At 33.7% G+C, this 20,560-nt stretch overlaps 1 protein-coding gene across 4 annotated transcripts in view; it reads left to right on the forward strand.

Annotated features, from left to right (window-relative positions):
- The window catches only part of BRD10 (bromodomain containing 10), a 105,192-nt gene that overhangs the window by 43,849 nt on the left and 40,783 nt on the right, over positions 1-20,560 (forward strand). For all 4 annotated transcript variants that reach the window (XM_065907717.1, XM_065907716.1, XM_065907718.1 and 1 more), the window contains one exon: positions 10,234-11,651. In XM_065907717.1, the coding sequence (XP_065763789.1) occupies positions 10,234-11,651 (1,418 nt within the window). The remainder of the gene's footprint in view (positions 1-10,233; positions 11,652-20,560) is intronic.

Here is a 20,560-nt window from a genome sequence, read left to right on the forward strand (position 1 = left end):
CCCTCATTCTATTCTGTTTTTCACCTTAAAGGTAGAATTTTGTTGTTGTTCAGTAGGTAAGTCGTATCCAACTCTTTGCGACCCCATAGACTGCATGGCTTCCCTGTCCTTCACTGTCTCCAGAATTTGCTCAGATTCGTGTCTAAAAAGTAGAATGAACTTTTCCCAGTGCAGATTTGATCATGCCACTTCCCTGTTCCCATTACTTTTTACCTCCTCAAAACAAAGCCAGGTACACACAAGAACTTTAATGGCATAATATAGTTTATAAGACCCTGCTTTCAGCTTTTGACCTCATCCTGTCTCTCTAACCCCATTTTACACCCCTTACCCCACATTCTTGCTATCCTTGCCATGCTAGCCTCTCTTTTCTCTCTTATGTGCCAAGAAATTGTTAACTTTATGTGCATCCAAATTTAGAGTTTACATAAAAACATGTGAAATGTATCAGGAATAGTTACACCTTTTTATTTTAACCTTTGTTTTCTAAACTTTCTAACATAAGCATGATTTTCTTTTATAATTGAAAATGCAGTAAGTATTAAAATTTATAAAGTGCAACCTAACTAGTGGGATAAGCAATTTTTTTTGTTTTTGTTATTTTTTTTAACATCTTTTGGGCCTTTCCCAAGATTTTTTGGTGGGAATAAAAGGAAGGAAAATATGATATGTCTTCAGAAGGAAAATATGACATTTAATCAGCAGCATGTAATGTGGTACATGGGAGTGCTAAACAAAGCCTCCCTCCCTATGTACAATTATTCTACCAGCTATCATGATTTTATCAATCTGTCAATTCTGTCAGTCTAATTATCCTGTCGAGAGTTAGTCAGAGACTAGCTGAGAATATGGCTACTGAAAAATTTGGTCTGAAAGGGACTTTGAAAACATCATAAAGAAAGGTCAGATTGAAAGACAGGGAAGGTTGCAGAGATCATATGGTTACTGTAGTTGTGCTTAAAACCTGAGTATAGCTTTCTCTTTGTTGTTTTTTGATTAAAACTTCTGGCATAAGAAGTGGGAAAATAATGTTCTCCTCCTGTTCATTAGCTTTAAACAACTTTTTATTTGATACAGTGGAAATTCAAGTTGGCAGCAAGCTGAATAATTCTAGTCCATATTATGGTAATATGGCAATACTTCAGTTAACTGACAGGTATCTAATCATTTTTAGGTGATCATCTGGGCAGACACAGACCTAAAAGTAAACTATTTTAAAAAATCTTTTAAGTCCAACAGTTAGGTCTCTGATTTGTGATCTATTTCAGTTAAAGGAAGGGAGTTCTTACTCTGTATTTTATTTTTATACAGTAGGTAGGTTCCCTTGCTTGTACAGTATAGGCCATAAAAACCATGGTTTCTTAGATCAGATTACAAAAATCCTGACATTCCTATACTATTTTCTTTATTTACCTAGATGCATTGGAAACAATGCAGAGGAGATGGCAGATGATGCATATTTAACAAAGAGAAATAAGCATTGAGTAAGGGTTGGTGATGGACAGGAAAGGCTGGTGTGCTGCAGTACATGGGGTCGCAAAGAGTTGGACCTGACTGACTGACTGAACTGAACTGAGTGAGGGGTTGGTAATCTGGCCTTCTCCAGGTAAATGCTGTTAGGGTAGCAGCCAGTCTTGGAGCTGATTAGAGTAGAGAGGCACTGTTGATTTAGAAGACAGGAGCACTGTTAAGTCAAAGTTCTAAGAAAATGGAATGAAAGGGCTGATGAATGTGTAGTTGCTGGAATAGTCTTTAAGCTACTCATGACCACTGCATTTTGTTAATAATGGTGACGTTGACTCATTAAGGAAAGGTTAAACTATATTTTGTGTTCCTTGTTTATTAAGCCAGAATGTATGTAATACATTTTAGATAACTTTTTAAAAAATAAAATTGTTAAAATTGAAAGCTAGCTTTCCTCAAGTAAATTTCAGTTAATCCAAAATATGACAATATTAGGTAGCAGTTTCAATCAAATAGCCTTGTTAAAAATCTTGGACCACTGCACCGTTCTTTTCTTTGCAAAATGGTTTGGATTGCCAGAAGTAGTGTGCATGTTTTTAAGTTGTATAAACTTATTGGTATTTTATTGATCTGGAAATTGCTGAAGTTAAAAGTAAAAATGTTTTCCACATTTTTGTGATTTACAAATTATGACTTACATTTGATTTATTTTCAAATTCTTAATAACCTAAAGTAACAATGACTTAATGAAGTAAACATTTGTCATTTGTGACCACCCCGCATTTTTGAACAGTTGCCCTACATTTTGGTAATTTCCCAAACATATAAGCCCTAACATCACAAAGCAGTTCAGCTCAGTTCAGTTGCTTGGTCGTGTCCGACTCTGCGACCCTATGGACTGCAGCACGCCAGGCTTCCCTGTTTGTCACCAACTCCCAGAGTTTGCTCAAACTCATGTCCATCGAGTTGGTGGTGTCATCCAGCCATCTCATCCTGTGTCATCCCCTTCTCCTCCCGCCTTCCTGACTTCGCAAAGCAGTTGCCAGGAAATCTGTATTCTCATACCCCCTCACAACTTAAGGTAAAAAGGTCCATGACTAGTCATGCTCTTCTCACTTGAAATTGCTTGGGACCAACATGAGGTGGCAGTCTTAGGCAGGGAAGTTTATCTTTTGACAAAGGTGGTGGTGGTAGCTTCTAGTTGTTCTAGGTTCCTAGTATCAGAAGTGCCAAATAATAGTGGCAGTCTAATTTTTCCTGGAGAAGTTGTCAAAGTGTAGTTGTGGTTCATATCTGTTAAGTTTGGTTCGTAACAACAACAAACCCTTAACAGAGCTTAATTCCTTTTCTACTTAGCTGGAAGAGATTCTTGTTTGTAGCTAAGTGAAAAGCTTGACTAAACAATATCAATGATTGCTTTTCCTAAAATACAATATTTTATATTGAAAATGTAAATGACTCTCTTGCTTTCCTTTTTCATTCAACCAGCTTAAACATTGTGTTATAATGGTTTTTCAGTTAATGGATTATTTTGCATTGCAGCTCCTGTATATGTTTCTTACTAGATTGTAAAGTGTGTGGCCCATACTTTCACCTCTTTATATTCTTATACATGATAGGCATTAGGTAAAATTTATGAAACTACTAAAATTAGGATACTTTAAAACATATAATAACTTTTTTGTAAAGCTATTTACTCATGAATGATGTTCCTGCCAAGTTATATATGACCAAAATAACCTTAGGCACAGCTTCTATTAGTATTTTACATAGTAACAGATCAATGTTCTCTAAGCCAGTAAGGAACAATCAAGAACTTGTCCAGGAAAAAAAAATTTTTGTTTATTTTGTAGTGTTTACCTTTACTAACAGTTTTATTGAGAAATGATTGATATATATCACTGTGTAAGTTTAAGATATACAGCATGATGGTTTGATTTACATAAATGATTACCACAGTAGGTTTAATTATATCAATCGTCTCATATGGATGTAATCAAAAGATGAAACGTCTCCTTGTGATGAGAACTATTAGGATCTACTCTCTTTAACTTTCCTTTTGCCCATTAGTGAATGTGGCTTTTATAAGTATCCTCAGGCATCACCCAAATACTGAAGGCTTAATTTTTTGAACTAACATTTTAGAAACATATAGCACTGTATCTGATTTTAGTAGAACACCTCAGAACAATTTTTTAAATTGAGAATAACTTTGAAAGCTGTTTTTTTTAATCTGTCCTTGTGAGCACACTGTGGTTTGCTTCAGCATTTTTTGATATAGTGTCTTTTTTAATGTTTTACATATATTTTAAGTGTTTATTTATTTTTTTCATTGGCAGATTATAGATATTGACTCTAGAGGTCTTTGGCAAGCTCCCATTCCATTTGTACCACACTGCTGAGGACAGGATGGAGACTCACAATTCCGATTCTAAAGGATTATTCCACATTATGCTGGCCTGTACCAGACCAGACTTTCTCTTCCTCCTGCCTCTTCAATACTGATGGTTTGAATTTAGAATCCATCATTGTTTCCTAAAAGGTTTAGTTTAAAGGGAACATGAGCATGAGTAGCAGCCCTTGAATAACTTCAGGCAATGTCCATATTTGGCTGCATCATAATACAACTATGTCACGGCCTTTCCAGGTACCTGATCTTGCAGAATGCATGAATTATTGCCCAAATTTTCTTCTTCCCAGAGTAAGCCAGTTGGTGCTAACTTTAACCTACCAGTGGCAGACTGTTTATATTGCTGATTCTTACACTAATACACTATGTAAGCCTAAGGAAATTATCTCATTGTCCTTCTATGTCCTTAATGTCCCCATATGTAAGTTGAATAGTGTCCGAAATTGCCGTATCTCTAGCCTTTATTGGCCAAAGGTTGCTAACACTGTTTTAGGCAAAAACAAGTCCGTAAAAGTGTTTTGGTCTGCTTCAACTCCTCGTTTCATTTTCTTCCCTGAGCACTAGTTTTTACTCTTTCACCTGTACCAGAAGCAGAGCATAATTGATTGTGACATGGTTGACCAAAATCAGTTTCAGTACCAAGTATACTAAATGCACTTTTTGATGGTTGATATTCAAACAGATACAATTTCCTATACCAAACCTTTAAACTCTTGAGTTAGATTTCATGAGAAATAAATTGAAAACCTTTTCTTTAGTAAACAGAACATTGAATAAATGATTACCCTTCTCAGTATATATTAAGTGTAGAGAAACTCAATTTCATGTTAAGACACAAATATACATAAATCTAACATGGTAAGAAATACAGTCTCTATAAATCTTTCTCGTTTTGGCTCTTTTATAGCTCCTGGCTAATATTCTTTAGCTTTTAAAAAGTTGATTTATGAAATTTTTTTAAATTTCGTTGCCTGTATAGTTTAAAAATCACATAGTACTACTGAGGCTTTTAATGAAAGACAGCAACCCTTACTTCAGCTCATCTTCAAATTCATGACTCCGAAACATCCACCTTTAACTTTTTAGGTAATTTTTCTAGTAATTATTTCCATATTTCTTAATATATGCTTATGTTGCTGTTAATAGTTCTTGATTTTTCAGCTTGGCATTATCTGTTGACATCCATCTGTGGAAGTCAAGGTTTATTTCACTTATAAGTATTTCCACTTATTTGCAAGTTACATGCTCTCTTTCTGTTAATATGGATCTTTTCTGCCTCATTTGTCTTATGTATTATTGATTAAAATTCAGCTCTATCTCATTTTTTACCCCAGACTAGACATTATTCTTACTGTTTTTTGTAATAATGTTTATTTACCCACATGGTTCACAGTTGATTTGTTCTTCAGTCCTTCTTTCATCTTAGAACTTCTATAATCATCTTTTTCTTGAAGTACATACTGTAGAAGTATTTTCTCTATATCTTTAAATTTGGATAGTTTCTATTACTGGCTTCAAGTTCACTAATCTTTTCTTCTGCTATGTCTAATTTGCCATTAGTCCCATTCAGTATATTTTCATCTCAGACATTGTAGTTTTCATCTCTAAAAGTTTAACTTGAATCTGTTTTATATCTTCCATGTCACTATTTAATTTTTCATGTCTCTACTTAACTTTTTGACTGTATGGATTACAGTTTCAGTTACTACTTTAATGACCTTATTTGCTAATCCTATCATTTGTTTCGTTTATGGGTCTATTTTGATTGATTGATCATTTATCTCATTATGGATCATGTGTTTTTACTTTGTTGTATGCCTAGTACTTTTGGTTTGGATGCCAAACATTGTGAGTTTTATCTTGGAGGGTGCCAGATATTTTTATATTTCTATAGGTCTTCTAGAGCTTTTTTTCCTGAAATGCAGGTAATTATTTTGAAACAGTTTGGTCATTTTGGATCTTTTATGATTTGTTACTTGAGTCCAAAGCAATGCTCAGTCTAGGGCTAATTGTTCTCTACTACCTGTGCAAGACTGTGCAAAGGATGCTGTCTAATATCCTTTGAATTTTGAATTTTTCCAGTGTGGCTTATGGGAATAAACACTTTATTTTCTAATCTTTTGGTTATTTTTCCCTCAGCTAGTTTTGGGTTATTTCCTTGCATGCTACTTTTGGGTTATTTCTTTGCATGCATACACTAGTCATTGCTCTGAAGTTGAGGAGGACTCTAAAATTTTGCTCTTCTCAGTTTATGCAGCTCTTTGCTCTTGAGTTTTATCTCTTGTAGACTCTGACTGCTTTGGTGTCTCTGGACTCTTGGCTTCTCATCTTGTGGAGTCTGCTAGACTCTTATCTGGGTTTCCCTTCCTGCATCATGGCCTGAAAATTCTCTGAAAGCAACAAACTGCAGTAGTTTTTGGTCTCACCTTCTGTTTCGCATCTCTCTGAGATCACTGTCCTTTGCTTGATACTTAAATTCTTACAAACCATTGTTTTATGTATTTTGTCAGGATTTTTTGTTTGAAAATATCTTTATTTTTGTCTTAATTTTTGAAAGATACTTTTGCTCTGAATGGAAATTTACATTGATAGTTATTTTTTAAGTACATTAAAGATATTCCATTGTCTTCTGGCTTCCATGATTTCTGTTGAATTAACTGTAAATCTTTTAAGTTCTTAGTTTCCATATTTACTCATTTACCTCAGTTCTTTTTCATACTACCTTGTCATTTTAAAATAATCTCCTCTTTACCCATGTTTTCAGTTTCTTTTCACCAAACCTATTTTCCACCTCCTAAATTTGCCATATCTATGGTTTTTTTAGAAGTCATACTTTTTTTCCTGAGCCTCACAATAACTTCTTTCCTTTTATGTTTTGGGTGTTTTGTTTTGTTTTGTTTTGTTTTTAACTCATTCCTTGTCACTGTATCTGTGTGGGGGTTCCTTAAGATCCAGTTAAAAAGTGCGTTGCCTTAGCGGTTTAATTTTTTTCTGTTCAAGTCATGGGACTACATTTTGACATGAGACTACGTTAAACTTTTTTGAGCACCCAGGAAATGTGAATGTGGGCAATAAATCCACATTAGTCAGCTTACAGTTATAAATTCTTAGAAGAGAATTTGTTTTTTTCCGTCCACCAGTCCTATTGTGAAGACAGTTTTCCTTTCAGGCCTTTAGCTGGGGCCAGAAGAAGGGACTGTTATTGCTAGTACACCTTTCTGCTAATTCTGTGAACTTTTGGAATCTCAGCTTCGTACTAGGGAAGCCAAATTCTACCGTCCCACCACCACCCCCATTCAATGAAAAACTGAAACTCCTCAAAACCATAAGCACTTATGAAAAAAAAATTGTTTGTTAAAATCTCTAATGTTTGGATATATAGATGTAATTAATATACTTAAACACCAACATTTTATGTTTCTCTGTTAACTTCTTTAATGAACCAGACTACTTGATCAGATAATTTGTTTTATCAGTAATAGCAAGGTAGTTATAGTGTGACCTCTCAGCCAGAAATATAAAAGTAGGCTTTTTTGATAAAATGAAAAGTCCCAATACTGCTAAAATAGTGTTCTTGCTGTGTTTTAACAGATTATAATATGATAGTACAGAAAAATAGCCAATGTCAGACATTATACCTCAATTTTCATTTAGAGTTCATGAATTAATCACACCTTTATATATCTGTTCTAGAGGAAGAGTTCACTATTGAAAATTCAGGAATAAGAGAATTTATTACATTTTCCCCCCTTTGTTGTCGTATTCTAATGTCTCTCCTAAAACCTTATATGCTTCATTTTTTAAAAATACAGATTTATTGTATCATACACCATAGAATTCACCTATTTAAATATAAAATCCTTTTGTTTTTTGTATATTCACAGAGTTGTACACTCCTCACTGCAATCAGTTTTAGAACATTTCATCACCTAAGACAGAAAGACTATTAAGATGCTTCCCATTTCCCATACCTTTTCAGTCCTAGGAAACCTCTAATCTACTTTCTGTCTCCGTACATTTCTGGACATTTTATATAAGTGGAATTAAACAATATGTGATATTTTGTGGGTGACTTCTTTCACGTAGTATTTTGTTTCAGAGTTCATCCATATTGTAACATGTATCAGCACTGTATATTTTTTATTGCCAAATAATATTCCATTGTATGGATATGCCACTTATTTATCCATTGGACAGTTGATGGACATTTGATGTTTCTACTTTTTGACCATTTTGAGTAATTCCACTATGATCATTCATGTACAGGTTTTTGATATTTTCATTTCTCTTGGACATGTACCAAGGAGAAGGATTCCTGGGTCACATATTTAACTTTCTAAGGAACTGTCAGATTGCCTTCTGTACCCTTTACAGTGTATGAAGTTTCCAGTTTCTCCACATTTTCACCAATAATTGTTATTATCTCTCTTAGAATAATCATCTTAGTAGACATGAATTGGTATCCTATTTTGATTTTTGATTTACATTTCTTGAATGGATAATGATGTTGAGCATCTTTTTATTTGCTTATTATTCATTTTATATCTTCATTGGAGAAATTATCCTTTGTCCATTTTTAGTTGGGCTATTCTTTTTTATTATTATATGTGTTCTTTCATTTTCTAGATACAGATCTCTTACTAGATATATGATTTTGAAAAAAATTTTCTCCCATTCTGTCGTTGTCTTTTCACTTGATGATGTCCTTTAAAAGCACAAAAAGCTTTAGTTTTGATGATATCCACTTCATCATTTTTCCTTTTGTCACTGTGCTTTTGGTGCCATATCTAAAAACACATTGCCTAATGCAAAAATCACAAGACTTCTATCTTTTTATCTAATTTAATTTTTTATTTAAGAAAATTTAAAGCAGTGCCCATAAAGAAAAATTTTTGTTTTTACAGTTTCAACATGAGGAAATTTTATTTTATTTTATTTTTCTTTTTAAATGTATTTTTTATTGGAGGAGGAAACCTCTTTGAACTGAAAGGCAACTGACACCAAAAAAAAAAAAAAGTAGAAACCAATAGTCACCTTAAAGTAACCTTCAGTGGCATTCAAATGTTTTGCAACCATTGCTTCTATCTAGTTTCAAAACGTTTTCATCACTATGGGAGCTCTCTGTACTATCTTTTTTTTTTTTTTCCATTTATTTTTATTAGTTGGAGGCTAATTACTGTACGATATTGTAGTGGTTTTTGCCATACATTGACATGAATCAGCCATGGAGTTACATGTATTCCCCATCCCGATCCCCCCTCCCACCTCCCTCTCTACCCGATACCTCTGGGTCTTCCCAGTGCATCAGCCCTGAGCACTTGTCTCATGCATCCAGCCTGGGCTGGTGATCTGTTTCACCCTTGATAATATACATGTTTCTATGCTGTTCTCTCTAAACATCCCACCCTCGCCTTCTCCCACAGAGTCCAAAAGTCTGTTCTGTACATCTGTGTCTCTTTTTCTGTTTTGCATGTAGGGTTATCGTTACCATCTTTCTAAATTCCATATATATGCATTAGTATACTGTATTGGTCTTTATCTTTCTGGCTTACTTCACTCTGTATAATGGGCTCCAGTTTCATCCATCTCATTAGAACTGATTCAAATGAATTCTTTTTAATGGCTGAGGAAATTTTAATTTAATCAACATGGGAAAATTTTAAAGGGGAATAAAACACTCATAATCTCATTGACCTAGGAGTCATTTATGTTTGGAATATTGTCATTTCCTTATTTAATATGTGCATATATTTATTATTGATATTGTTTGTTAAGTACTATGCTGTGTTCTGATTTTTTTTTGTTTATAGGTTATATTCATAATTTTAATTTAAAGGCTATATAACATAGCCAGCTTATTTCCCAGCTATGTAATACAACTTCTTTATAGTTTTTTTTTCTTACATAGAACTCCAGTTAACACTGACAGACATGTAACTTTTGCTTCTATTGAATTATCTTCCTCATGTAACTTTTTAGGAATGGAATTATGGGATTAAAGGATGTAAACATCTTTATAACTCTTATGTGATGTCATATTTCTTCTAGAAAACATTAAACTGTGCTTTTGTTTAGTAAACAGTTAAAATTTTTTTCCATTTATTTTGAAGTTGATGGACATTGTGATTTGAATTTTACTTTGAGTGGCAATGTCAGTGATAATCCTCCATCCATAAAACTCAGTATCAAGTTGTATGTGTATTTCTTCATCTGAAAAAAATAAAAGAAAGAAAAAATAGCAGTACATCTAAACTGGAAAGCCTTGTTGTCTGAAGATAAATATGACATACTTAAAATTCAGTATTTTATGGTATCCTCTATTTTAAATAGTAATAATGTAATTTGTTAAATTTTTTTAGGCTTCGGGAGCAGGAAAGGAAAGAAGCAGAAGAAGCTAGTCAAAAGGAAATAGAAGAATGGGAAAGGAAACTTCTAGCTCAAGCAGCTCCAACTTGCATGGAGACCATGTGGGAAATTCCGGCCATTGGGCATTTCCTTTGTTTAGCCCAGCAAATTTTAAATTTGCCAGAAATAGTCTTTTACGAATTGGAACGTTGTCTTCTGATGCCTCAATGTAATGCTTTTCTATCTAAAATAATGACTTCTCTATTAAGTCCTCCCCATCGCAGACCTACCTTACATCGAAGACCTACTTTGCCTTATAGGACCTGGGAAGCAGCACTGAGGCAGAAAGTGCAGCAGTGGTACACGGCTGTAGGGCAGACAGAAAATCCTGACAACTGTGCCGAAAAACTTGGGTTGTGTCCTCAGTTTTTTAAAGTTCTTGGAGAAGTCAATCCATTGGAAGAAAAACCTTTTCATGAACTACCTTTCTACCAAAAAGTGTGGCTACTTAAGGGTCTTTGTGACTTTGTGTATGAAACACAAAAGGAAGTTCAAGATGCTGTTCTTGGGCAGCCTATTCATGAATGCAGGGAAGTTATTCTTGGTTATGATTATTTGGAGAATGCTTATGTACATTTTCCACAGTTTTGTGGTGCAGATGTACGGATTTACAAACAAAGACCTTTTCAGGCCCCAGAATTTCCAGTTCCACCCATTAAAATACAAAGAGTACCTCGAATTAAACTGGAGAAATTGAAGTGTGACTATGTTAGTGCAAGTAATGGAGAGCATAGGTGTAGTAGAGAAGGCCTGCCCTCTGCCTTCAGAAAAGAGCAGGAAATTAATTTTGATCCAACCTGCTGCCCTGCTAAAATGAACTTAGATAATCATGGCATCTCTGTTGAAACGGAAGTGAAATCTAACTGTGAAATTAGAATTCGAAGGCCCTGTGAAATGAATATAACTGATTGTTGTAAAGAAAATTTAGAGAAACCAGGAAGTCCAGGGGAGGTTACTAGCTTTGGAGAGCCTCTCAGTCCAGGTGAAATAAGGTTTATAGAAAATCAGGAAAAATATGGTGAAGCTTCTAGAGTAAAGCCTGAACCCAGTCCATTAAAAGAAAATGCTCTGAAATCTTGCCAGATACATGTAAATGGAAGCCACAGTGACCATCCAGACATTAACTGCCACAAAGTTGTAAGGGATATTCTATTAGAACAGTCACTGCAGAGCCACAAGAAACTCAAACTAACTAAAATGAGGGCAAAAAAGAAGAAAAAGAAAAAAAAGAAATTGAAAGATATTTTGAATGAAAACTTACAGAGAAAGCGTGAAAGTCTTCATTCCCTTGCATTCAAGTCTTACAAACCTGAGATTCAGAATAAGTTACTGATCATCAAAAAGAAAGCAAAACACAAGAAGCACAAATCTGGTAAGCTGACACAGATGGGCAACGATTACATTTTAGCATACTTCAAGTAGTTCTTTCAATTAGGCATCATGGAAGGCTCTGATTGATGAAATGAAATATATTTTGAGTGTGTGTGTGTGTGTTTGAATGTCAAGTTTTATATTAGTCCCCATAATTAAAACCCAGAGCAGAAGAGGTTTTACATACTAGCAACAACAAAATGCCGATGTAATACATTTGAATTTAATTCTCAGTTGAAAATCTTTGAAAATTCTCTGGACCGGTTTCTCCATAAGTGATCCTTGCCATTCTTTTTAAGAAGTGTTTTTCCCCAGCTTAAGGGCAGTTCCATGCAATGGACAAAGCACTGATATCAGGAGCTATCATTCCTAGAACTAAAATTCACAGCAACTAGCTTCTTAAATCAAGGCAAGTTAGATTATCTTTCTGGGTCCTAGTTTTTTCCCACATGAAAAGTTTTCTTAGTATATATTTTCATATCCAGGAAAAAATGTTATCTATAAGGAAAAAAATTACATCAACTTAATAACTTATGAAACTTATTTGTTTTAAGGATTTGTAAGTTTGTCTTACATCAAATTTTAAGTACTCACTGTATTTGTCACAAGCCTTTTTGAACTTTAACAAGAAAATCTTACTAATAAAGTTTTCAGTGAGTGATTGTGCTGCATTTTAAATTACTCAGGGGCTTTTGCTTTTCCTGTTGTTTGCCATTTAATCAATATCTGTCTCAGTTACCAAGAGAATAGATGAGATAAAAGCTTTATTTTATTAACCCTAAGAAAATGTTACCTGATTGGGTAAAGCTTGAATGTTTTACTGAAACGAGTTGTGGTTTATCATCATTTGTGGGTTTCAGTTTTTTACTCCTTCCCTCAGTAACAGAGATAATTAAGATTAGACAATAACTTAATGAGTTGGCAAGTGAGGGAAGTGAACTTTGTTTAGTTGATATAGTTGCTGTTATACCTTAGTTGTTTAAATCATTAAATACAATTAAATATTTTTAAATGTATATGTAATATATAATTGATAAAGAAATAGTATAAAATTTACTATCAAGAACAGGCTTAATTTGTTGAACTAAAAATTGCAGAGTGATCCACAATGATCTATATGATAAAAAGTTACCCTTTTTTAAGGTAACTCTCAGCAATAAATCCATTAAATTTTACAAGCAATCCATTAGGCTATATAAATTTATTTTGACTGATTTGCCAAATTCTCTTTGAAATGTTAGCCTCTAAAATAGTAAGTAATATTTTTAAATTTAAAAACTTTTTTCAATTCTAAAGTATGTAGTATTGTTTTATTAATACCAGTTGTCACCTAAAACCTTTTAAGTGTTCATTTATGACCTACTATTCATGTGTTCAAATGTAGTTATGACTTATGATGGTTTATAGAATAGATATTGATGTAGCTCCTATACAGACTATCAATCGCAGAAGAAAAATATTAGCTCCTGAGGATTGAATTAAAAGGAGTTTGTAATGTGAACACACAAAGTGTTGCTACATTTTTTAAATGAAAGTTCGGAGTGTGTGTAGGTCAGATATAAAATTTGTGGGAGTTGCATGTCCAGTTCTAGACAAGTATATGAAAAAAACTCAAAAGCAAATTCAGTGAGTACTTTTGCAGCTCTCAGAGCCTGTTGTTGGGAAGAAAAGGCTTTGAGCATGAAGTAGAAGAAAATAATGCACTTGCCTATACACTTTCTCTTGTTTTCTTCAGAGCAAATTTTAGAAAGTCAGTTTTCAATGACAGAAATACTAGTATCTGGCTAATACAGTTTTCCTCTCCCTTGTTAATTTAATACTGAGTAAGCATAGACCAATTATTTTTCTTCATTGGACACTAAACTTCTTACTGTCATAACAGTATTATGTAAAATGATACAACAACAAAACATTTGTTTTACATCATTCTGTATACTTGTCTTTCTGAGACTTTGCCCTGAGCTTTTTTTTATTAGATATGTGACATCAGGGCCTTTTATAATTGGTTTTGGGCATATCCTAATCCAGTGTTTTCTTTCTTACTCTTTTTAAAAGTGAGCCTCATGGTCATAGGTTTGGGAACTCTTCCTCTTATAGACTCACATTTTGCATTAATACAGGTCCACAATGCAGGTTACAAAACTTTTTACTAGGTGTTTCAGAAATTTTCAGATTTTAGAAGGGTATGCTGATGCATGTAATGTTTATTCAGTAACATCCCCAGTGGACCTTAGGGCAACCTCTGTAATCAAATGTATAATTTCTACAGGAAAATGTATGGCTAGTCTAAATGAGATGAAGACTATAAAGAACCTCATAACACTTTATCATGTTTTGATATAATATAAACTGTTTTTAAAAATTTTAGTTTTCAGAAACTTGGACTTCAGAATTACACATATATGATTCTAAGCTGGTGTATTAAGGACTCCAGAAAATCTTGACGAAAACTGTTTAGTTTTGTTTAACCTAGTATTTTTCAACTTTACTTGAATATAGAGCTTTTTTTTCATGTAATAGTATTCTGTAGAAGAGCAGTCTCCAAGCTTTTTTGGCACCAGGAAAGACACTTTTTCCATGGTTGGGGGTGGGGAGTAGCTGGGGAGGGTGATGGTCCACATGGTAAGGAGGGGTGGGGAGTGGCGGATGAAGCTTTTCTCACTTGCCACTCGCTGTACAGCCCAGTTCCTACCAAGCCAAGAACCAGTACCAGTCCCTGCACCAGTTCCAACCTGAAGCCCAGGGATTAGGGACCCTTGCTATAGAATATGCTTTGGGATAAGCTGTGTCATCCATGGCTGATTTATGAACCTCTATTTAGGGTGGACTAAATGTGGTCGGTCTGGATTTATGTAGTCAGCCTGGTCCATTTTCTGTTGATTACACATGCCTAAAATTTTGGTGGAATCTTCAGTTCAGTAAAACCTTCTTATTGTAATGGCAGATGATTTTTAGTAGAAGGCACAAAGACAAATTGGGTGAAAATGATTTGCCAATTTTAGTGCAGTGAGGCAGTTTTGTGACCTGTAAACATTTTAGTCTGTTTTCAGAATTAGACTTTTCTTTCTGCTGTTTTTAAATATAATTTTGTTTTTAATTTGTGTATATGGCTGTTCTGGGTCTTTATTGTTGTGCAGGCTTCTCCCTAGTTGCAGCAAGCAGGGGCTACTCTCTAGCGGCAGTGCACCGACTTCTCGCTGCACTGGCTTCTCTAGTTACAGAGCACAAGTTCTAGGGCACATGGACTCAGTAGTTGTGGTGCACAGGCTTAGTTGCTCCGCAGCATGTGGAATCTTCCCAGCCCAGGGATTGAACCTGTGTCTCCTGCACTGGCAGGTGGATTGTTTACCACTGAGCCATCAAGGGAGCCCTCTTTCTGCTTTCTAAATTTTGAATTTATTTTCAATTATTTAAACCTGTTCCTTATTTTTAGAAACATTATAGAAATAAAAACATTGTCATTTTTCCCAGTTGTGCATACTTACAGCACCAGATACTTCTCATTCATAATACTTATTTATAAAATTTATTCTTAATAGTTGCATTTATTTCTAGGTTATTTTGATTCTTGTCTCCCCTCATTTCTATAACATCCTTGAGAGTAGGATTATTTTTGGTTTTGCTCCCTAATACTTAGCACAGTAACTGACACATTGTGTAGGAATCTATTGAATGAATAAATGAACACACATGATATGATTCTCCAAGATATATTAATAACTAAAATTTACTGTTTAACATGTATTTTCATATTCTTTCAAAACACTTTTCTTTTTGAATAGGATTATACTACACATACCATTTTGCTGTCTGCTTTTTTCGCCACATGACAGTTTACCATGAACATCTTTGTGCAATAAATAGATCTCTGTACCATCATTTTAGATGAGTGCCTAGGATTCTGTTATGTGTATTGTGTAGTTCATTTAACTAGCCTCCTTAATGGACATTTTGGTTGTTTTCAGTAACATACTATTGTAGATTGTATAGAGCAAATAGAGTTGACCAAAGTGAGTTATAAATTTTAAAATGAGAGGATTTTTTATTAAACCTGAAAAACTAAACAGAAATGATTCGCAATACACTGACTGTTATGAAAAAGCTTGTGGTATTTTTAAGTCATTTATTTCAACCAGTTTGGTTTGGAAGGTTTTTCCCTACTTACATGGTCATTATTTTCAACCAGATCATTTTGTGTAGTTCATCTAAACCAATTAAAATAAACAGGATAAGTGTTGTTTTTTTCTTATAGGTGAAGAAATTAAGATTCAAAATTAGTAAATAGCCTCATTTAATAATTGTTAAGTATATGGTAAAGACCATACAATCAAAGGTCAGAGAGGATAGATCAATGTGTTCTATAGTATGATTTTATAGAGGATGAAGGACTTTGAAGAATAAGGGGGATTGGGTAGATGAAAAATGGTTAATAAGTGAGCAAAACCTGGAGGTATAAATAAGCAAAGTGTCACTGAGAAAAAGTAGAGTAATTAGAGAAGAACTAAAGGAAAAAGTTGACAGTTTAGAAGGTGTTTGAATGATGGAAAATATGCCATTGGGGGTGATATCTTTCTGGGTTTGTGGTGCTGTTTTAGATAATTGAATCAGGAATACAGTCTGGGAAATGAGGTTGAAATAAAATAAATCAAATGTGTAAAAAGTAATGAGCTGCTTTTAGGGAATGATTGAGAAAGTAATGTAATCTACAATATTTTGATTATATTGTATAATCAAATAACCCCAGGCCCGTATTTTTGAAACATTTGTATAATTCTGTGCTAATATTACTATAGATATGTGTCTTTATGGAGAAAATTCTTAGAGAACCAACTCAAGATGTCAAGATACAGGAGTGAAAGAATTGATTATATTCCATGGCCTTTTATTTTAATGCCTTCTACTTCCCCCACCCCCAAAAAGCCAGTACTCTTATAATGCTTACTGTGTACCAGGCACTATTCTAAGCCTTTTAAGTCTCGTCTAAGTCTTAGAATAAATAAATAAAAGTAAAATGCCAACTTAAAAAAAAAGAATATATTAGCCAAGATATGGACATTTAGTAAGTAAAAATCGTATTTAGACTTCCTGTGACTTTACAGTCTAACAGGCACTTGCCAGAATTGCTGACAATACAAATGCCATTGGGTTTCTAATTTTAACAGTGATCAGTGTCTTAGTATAGCGATCAATGTCTTAGTATTCATTCACATCAGGATCCCTAAAATGAAAGTACTGAGACAGAAGTATATGTGTTGAATAGTTTTTAAACATGAGAATGCTGAATCTAGGAGCATTGAAGTGGAAATCTGAGTAGTTCAAGGAGCCAAGGAGTGAATAACAGGCAGGGATACCAGGTGAAGGTAAAAATGAAGAATAAGAGACTGAGGAAAGAGTTGGATTGGGAATGATAGTCACCTTAATTTTTCTGATGAAGTATATCTCCTTATTCTCGACAACTACAATTCTATGCCTATGTTATAGTGTAAATCTATATTTTTAATTCTGTCTTTCCCTGTTAAGTTAGGCTTCCTTCTAGAGCTGATCTAAGCATAATTTTTAAAATCTTCATTAGGTTGTGCTTATATCATTATTTAGGAGGCCATATTTAGGTTTCCTTTTCCATTTTGAGGTGCATGTTGATACTTTTTGCCATGTCTATGTTTTAGGCTCAGGAATTGTGTTGACATTTTTTATATGTTTTAAATTGATTTTTGACAGTTATATTTTATGAGACCAGGTGACTTAGTGCAATGGGTGTGTAAAACTCTGGTATGAACAAGTTTGCCCTCTATATAGCTTGTTGTTTTTTAGTCATTTCCAGCTCTGTGACACTATGGACTGTGTAGCCTGCAAGGCTTCTCTGTCCATTGGTTTCCCAGGTAAGAATACTGGAGTGGGTTGCCCTGGAGCAAAAACTGATTACCAAATAAAGGCTATGTGGTTTTATAGTATTCCATTCTCCATTTTAAAAGCAATAGTTAATGAACAATAACAGTTTTTATTGATGAATACAGGAAACTTTATATTCATATTGTTCCATTGAGGACAAAGATGTTAAGTAATAGTGAATATGCAAATCTTATAACCCTAATTAAAGGAATGTTCTGAAACCAGTCAAATACAAATTACATCCCTGCAGATAGTCTGAAGAAATGCAGTATTATACCATAAAAAGAACACAGCTTTGAAGTGAGACATATGTAGTACATATAGGTGCTTCAGTGCATATTAGTTTTAAGTTCTCTGTTAATTTATTTATCTGCTTATAGCCTGTTTATTTCTCTGTGAAAAATGAACTAATACTTATCTTGCTGTAGTTTCACAAAAATTAATGGAATAGCAAATGCATGATACCTTGCATGGTGCCTGGCACATGGTAGGAATCAATAAATGGTAACTATGATTTTTAAGAGGTTAGAATTATATAATGGAAAAAGCGTGAACTTTGGAGTTAAGAGTCCCTGGCTGTGGGGATTACTTATTATAGTGTAACACTTAAGTAAGTTAAGTAACATTTTGATCTTCATTTATCCCACTTTATTTTTATTTTATTTTATTTTATTTTATTTTATTTTGTATCCCACTTTAAAATTGAGGTTTTGCTTACCTTGGAAGGTTGTTTTCAGAATTAACTGAGATAATTTATTTATCACCTTACTAAGTGTCTGGCACATAGTAAGTGCTCAATAAATGTTAGTTTCCTTACTACCATTCCTAGGGCATGTTGTGAAACTCTTTGTTAAATTGTGTAAATTATTTAAATTCTTTGTCAGTGTTTTCCTCATTATAAAGTGGACTCAGAATTGTAAACAATTACCTGCCTCCCTTTTCCTACCCCCAGCCTGAACATTTCTGATGAAGAGTAGGATTCTTATATTTAAGGATCTTAACTTGTATACAAAATGAATAATGGGATTTTTGTTATCAGTAATTCCCAATCTAGTAAGGAAGAGAAACATGTAAACAGATAATTGTAACACTGTATAGTAGGTGTTACATTAATTGATATATGTACAAAGTTGAGTGGTAACATAGAGAACATCAGAACAAGAAGAATTAAAATGAAGGAGTAAGTTAATAAAATAAATTGGAGAAGGTTAAAAAATAATTAACATTTTGTTTAAACTCTTTTCACAATGTATCTAAGGCAGATGAAAGCCACTAACATGTGTTGCTGATTTACCCTGTGCCTAATAGTAGTCTAAACTCTTAGCATGCTTTAACTTGTATAATTTTCACAAAGTTGGTGATATTATTATCCCTGTTTTGGTGAAGCTGCACAAGGAAATAAAATAATTTGCTCAAGGTCTTGCAGCTTGTAAGTGGTTAGAGCTGAAATTCCAATCCAGGTAGTTTAGTTCCAAAACTCAATTCTTAAAACTACTACCCAATACTACTTCCAGTTTCTTAATAACATTTAAGTTATCTAAATGACATGATGAAAAGAGGTACCCAGTAACCACCTCAGCTGCTTAATTTATTCAAATAGAGTGGTTTTTAGAGTTAATTGAGAATTTATTACCTAAGTTTAGTGTCTCTGTGACAACAATATCAAATTGATTGGAAATATCAAAAATGTCCACTTGTGCTTATAAATAAGTAAATACAAAATAAAATTATTTTTAAAAAACTAGTTAAGAGGAGTTCTGAGGGGTGGGAATAGGAATGAGGAAGAATTTCATTTTCTTCAAACTGTCTTAAGTCAGCAAGCAATTAAATCTTTTCCTATAAACTTTCGATAATAGTAGAGGTAGCGTGTCTCAGAGGAGAGACATTTTGGTGTTCAGATTCATCAGTCCACTTGAGAGTTACCTATTGCCCCCAGTTTAGAAATCAGTTATTAGCTGTTTTATATAGTATGATAGTGCTCAGTCATGTCCAGCTCTTTGTGGTCCCCATGGACTGTAGCCTGCCAGGCTCCTCTGTCCATGGGATTTTCAAGGCAAGAAGACTGGAGTGGGTAACCACTTCCTACTCCAGGGGATCTTCCAGACCCAGGGATTGAACCCACGTCCCTTGCATCTCCTGCATTGGCAGGTGGATTCTTTAGCAGTAGCACCACCTGGGAATCACTTGTTGGATATTGCTAAAGCAGCCCACCCACTTACCTATTTTTGTATAAATTTAGTTCTAATATTTGTACTGTGTGAGCACATAAGCAAATATAAGAGTAATGAGAAAAGAAAATATATGTTAGGTTCTTAAATTTAATTAAAGGCAAAAGTCAGTAGCAGGTTGTTACCTATTAGAACAAAACACTAAAACCCTTGTGAATCTCAGCAGTTGAAAATTTGCAGTAGTTCAAGTGTGGTATACTTCGATTCTATTGAGTCAAAGTTAGAAATGATTCAAATTACAGTTCTGTGACCTGATTTAAAAAATACAAAAGAAAATACAGTTACATTGTAAACTAGAATGTGCTTATGACTTGAATAAAATGCTGCAATCAATTTGATTGTTTTCTTGCAAAATCATCATATCTATTAAGAAAATATTTAGAAAAGAACGGTAGGGATTATGTAGTATAGCAATTTTCTCTTTTGAAAAAATAGTAGTTTTTAAACTGATTTTAGCATACAAATGATTGTGAGCTAAAATTAACTTTAATTTTTTATCCCCTTACATTGTAAACTTTTGGAGGGCAAGGTTTCCATTTTATAATTCTTTGTTGTCCCCATAAATTGTACTGTATCTCGTGTTTGTTAAATAAATAATTTATTAATTGATTTTCCAATTATAAATGGGGGAAAAACATTTACTTTAATATGTTCCTTACTAAAATAAGATAGAGGCTGTATGTATGCGTGTATTTCTTTAATCTGGTTAAATAGATATTGTAGATTATATATACTTTGTTATAAACTGAAATTCTTTAAGAATATGGATTTATTTTTCCCTGTGGTTTCTGAT

Source organism: Muntiacus reevesi, chromosome 17, assembly GCF_963930625.1.
Source record: "Muntiacus reevesi chromosome 17, mMunRee1.1, whole genome shotgun sequence".
NCBI lineage: Eukaryota > Metazoa > Chordata > Mammalia > Artiodactyla > Cervidae > Muntiacus > Muntiacus reevesi.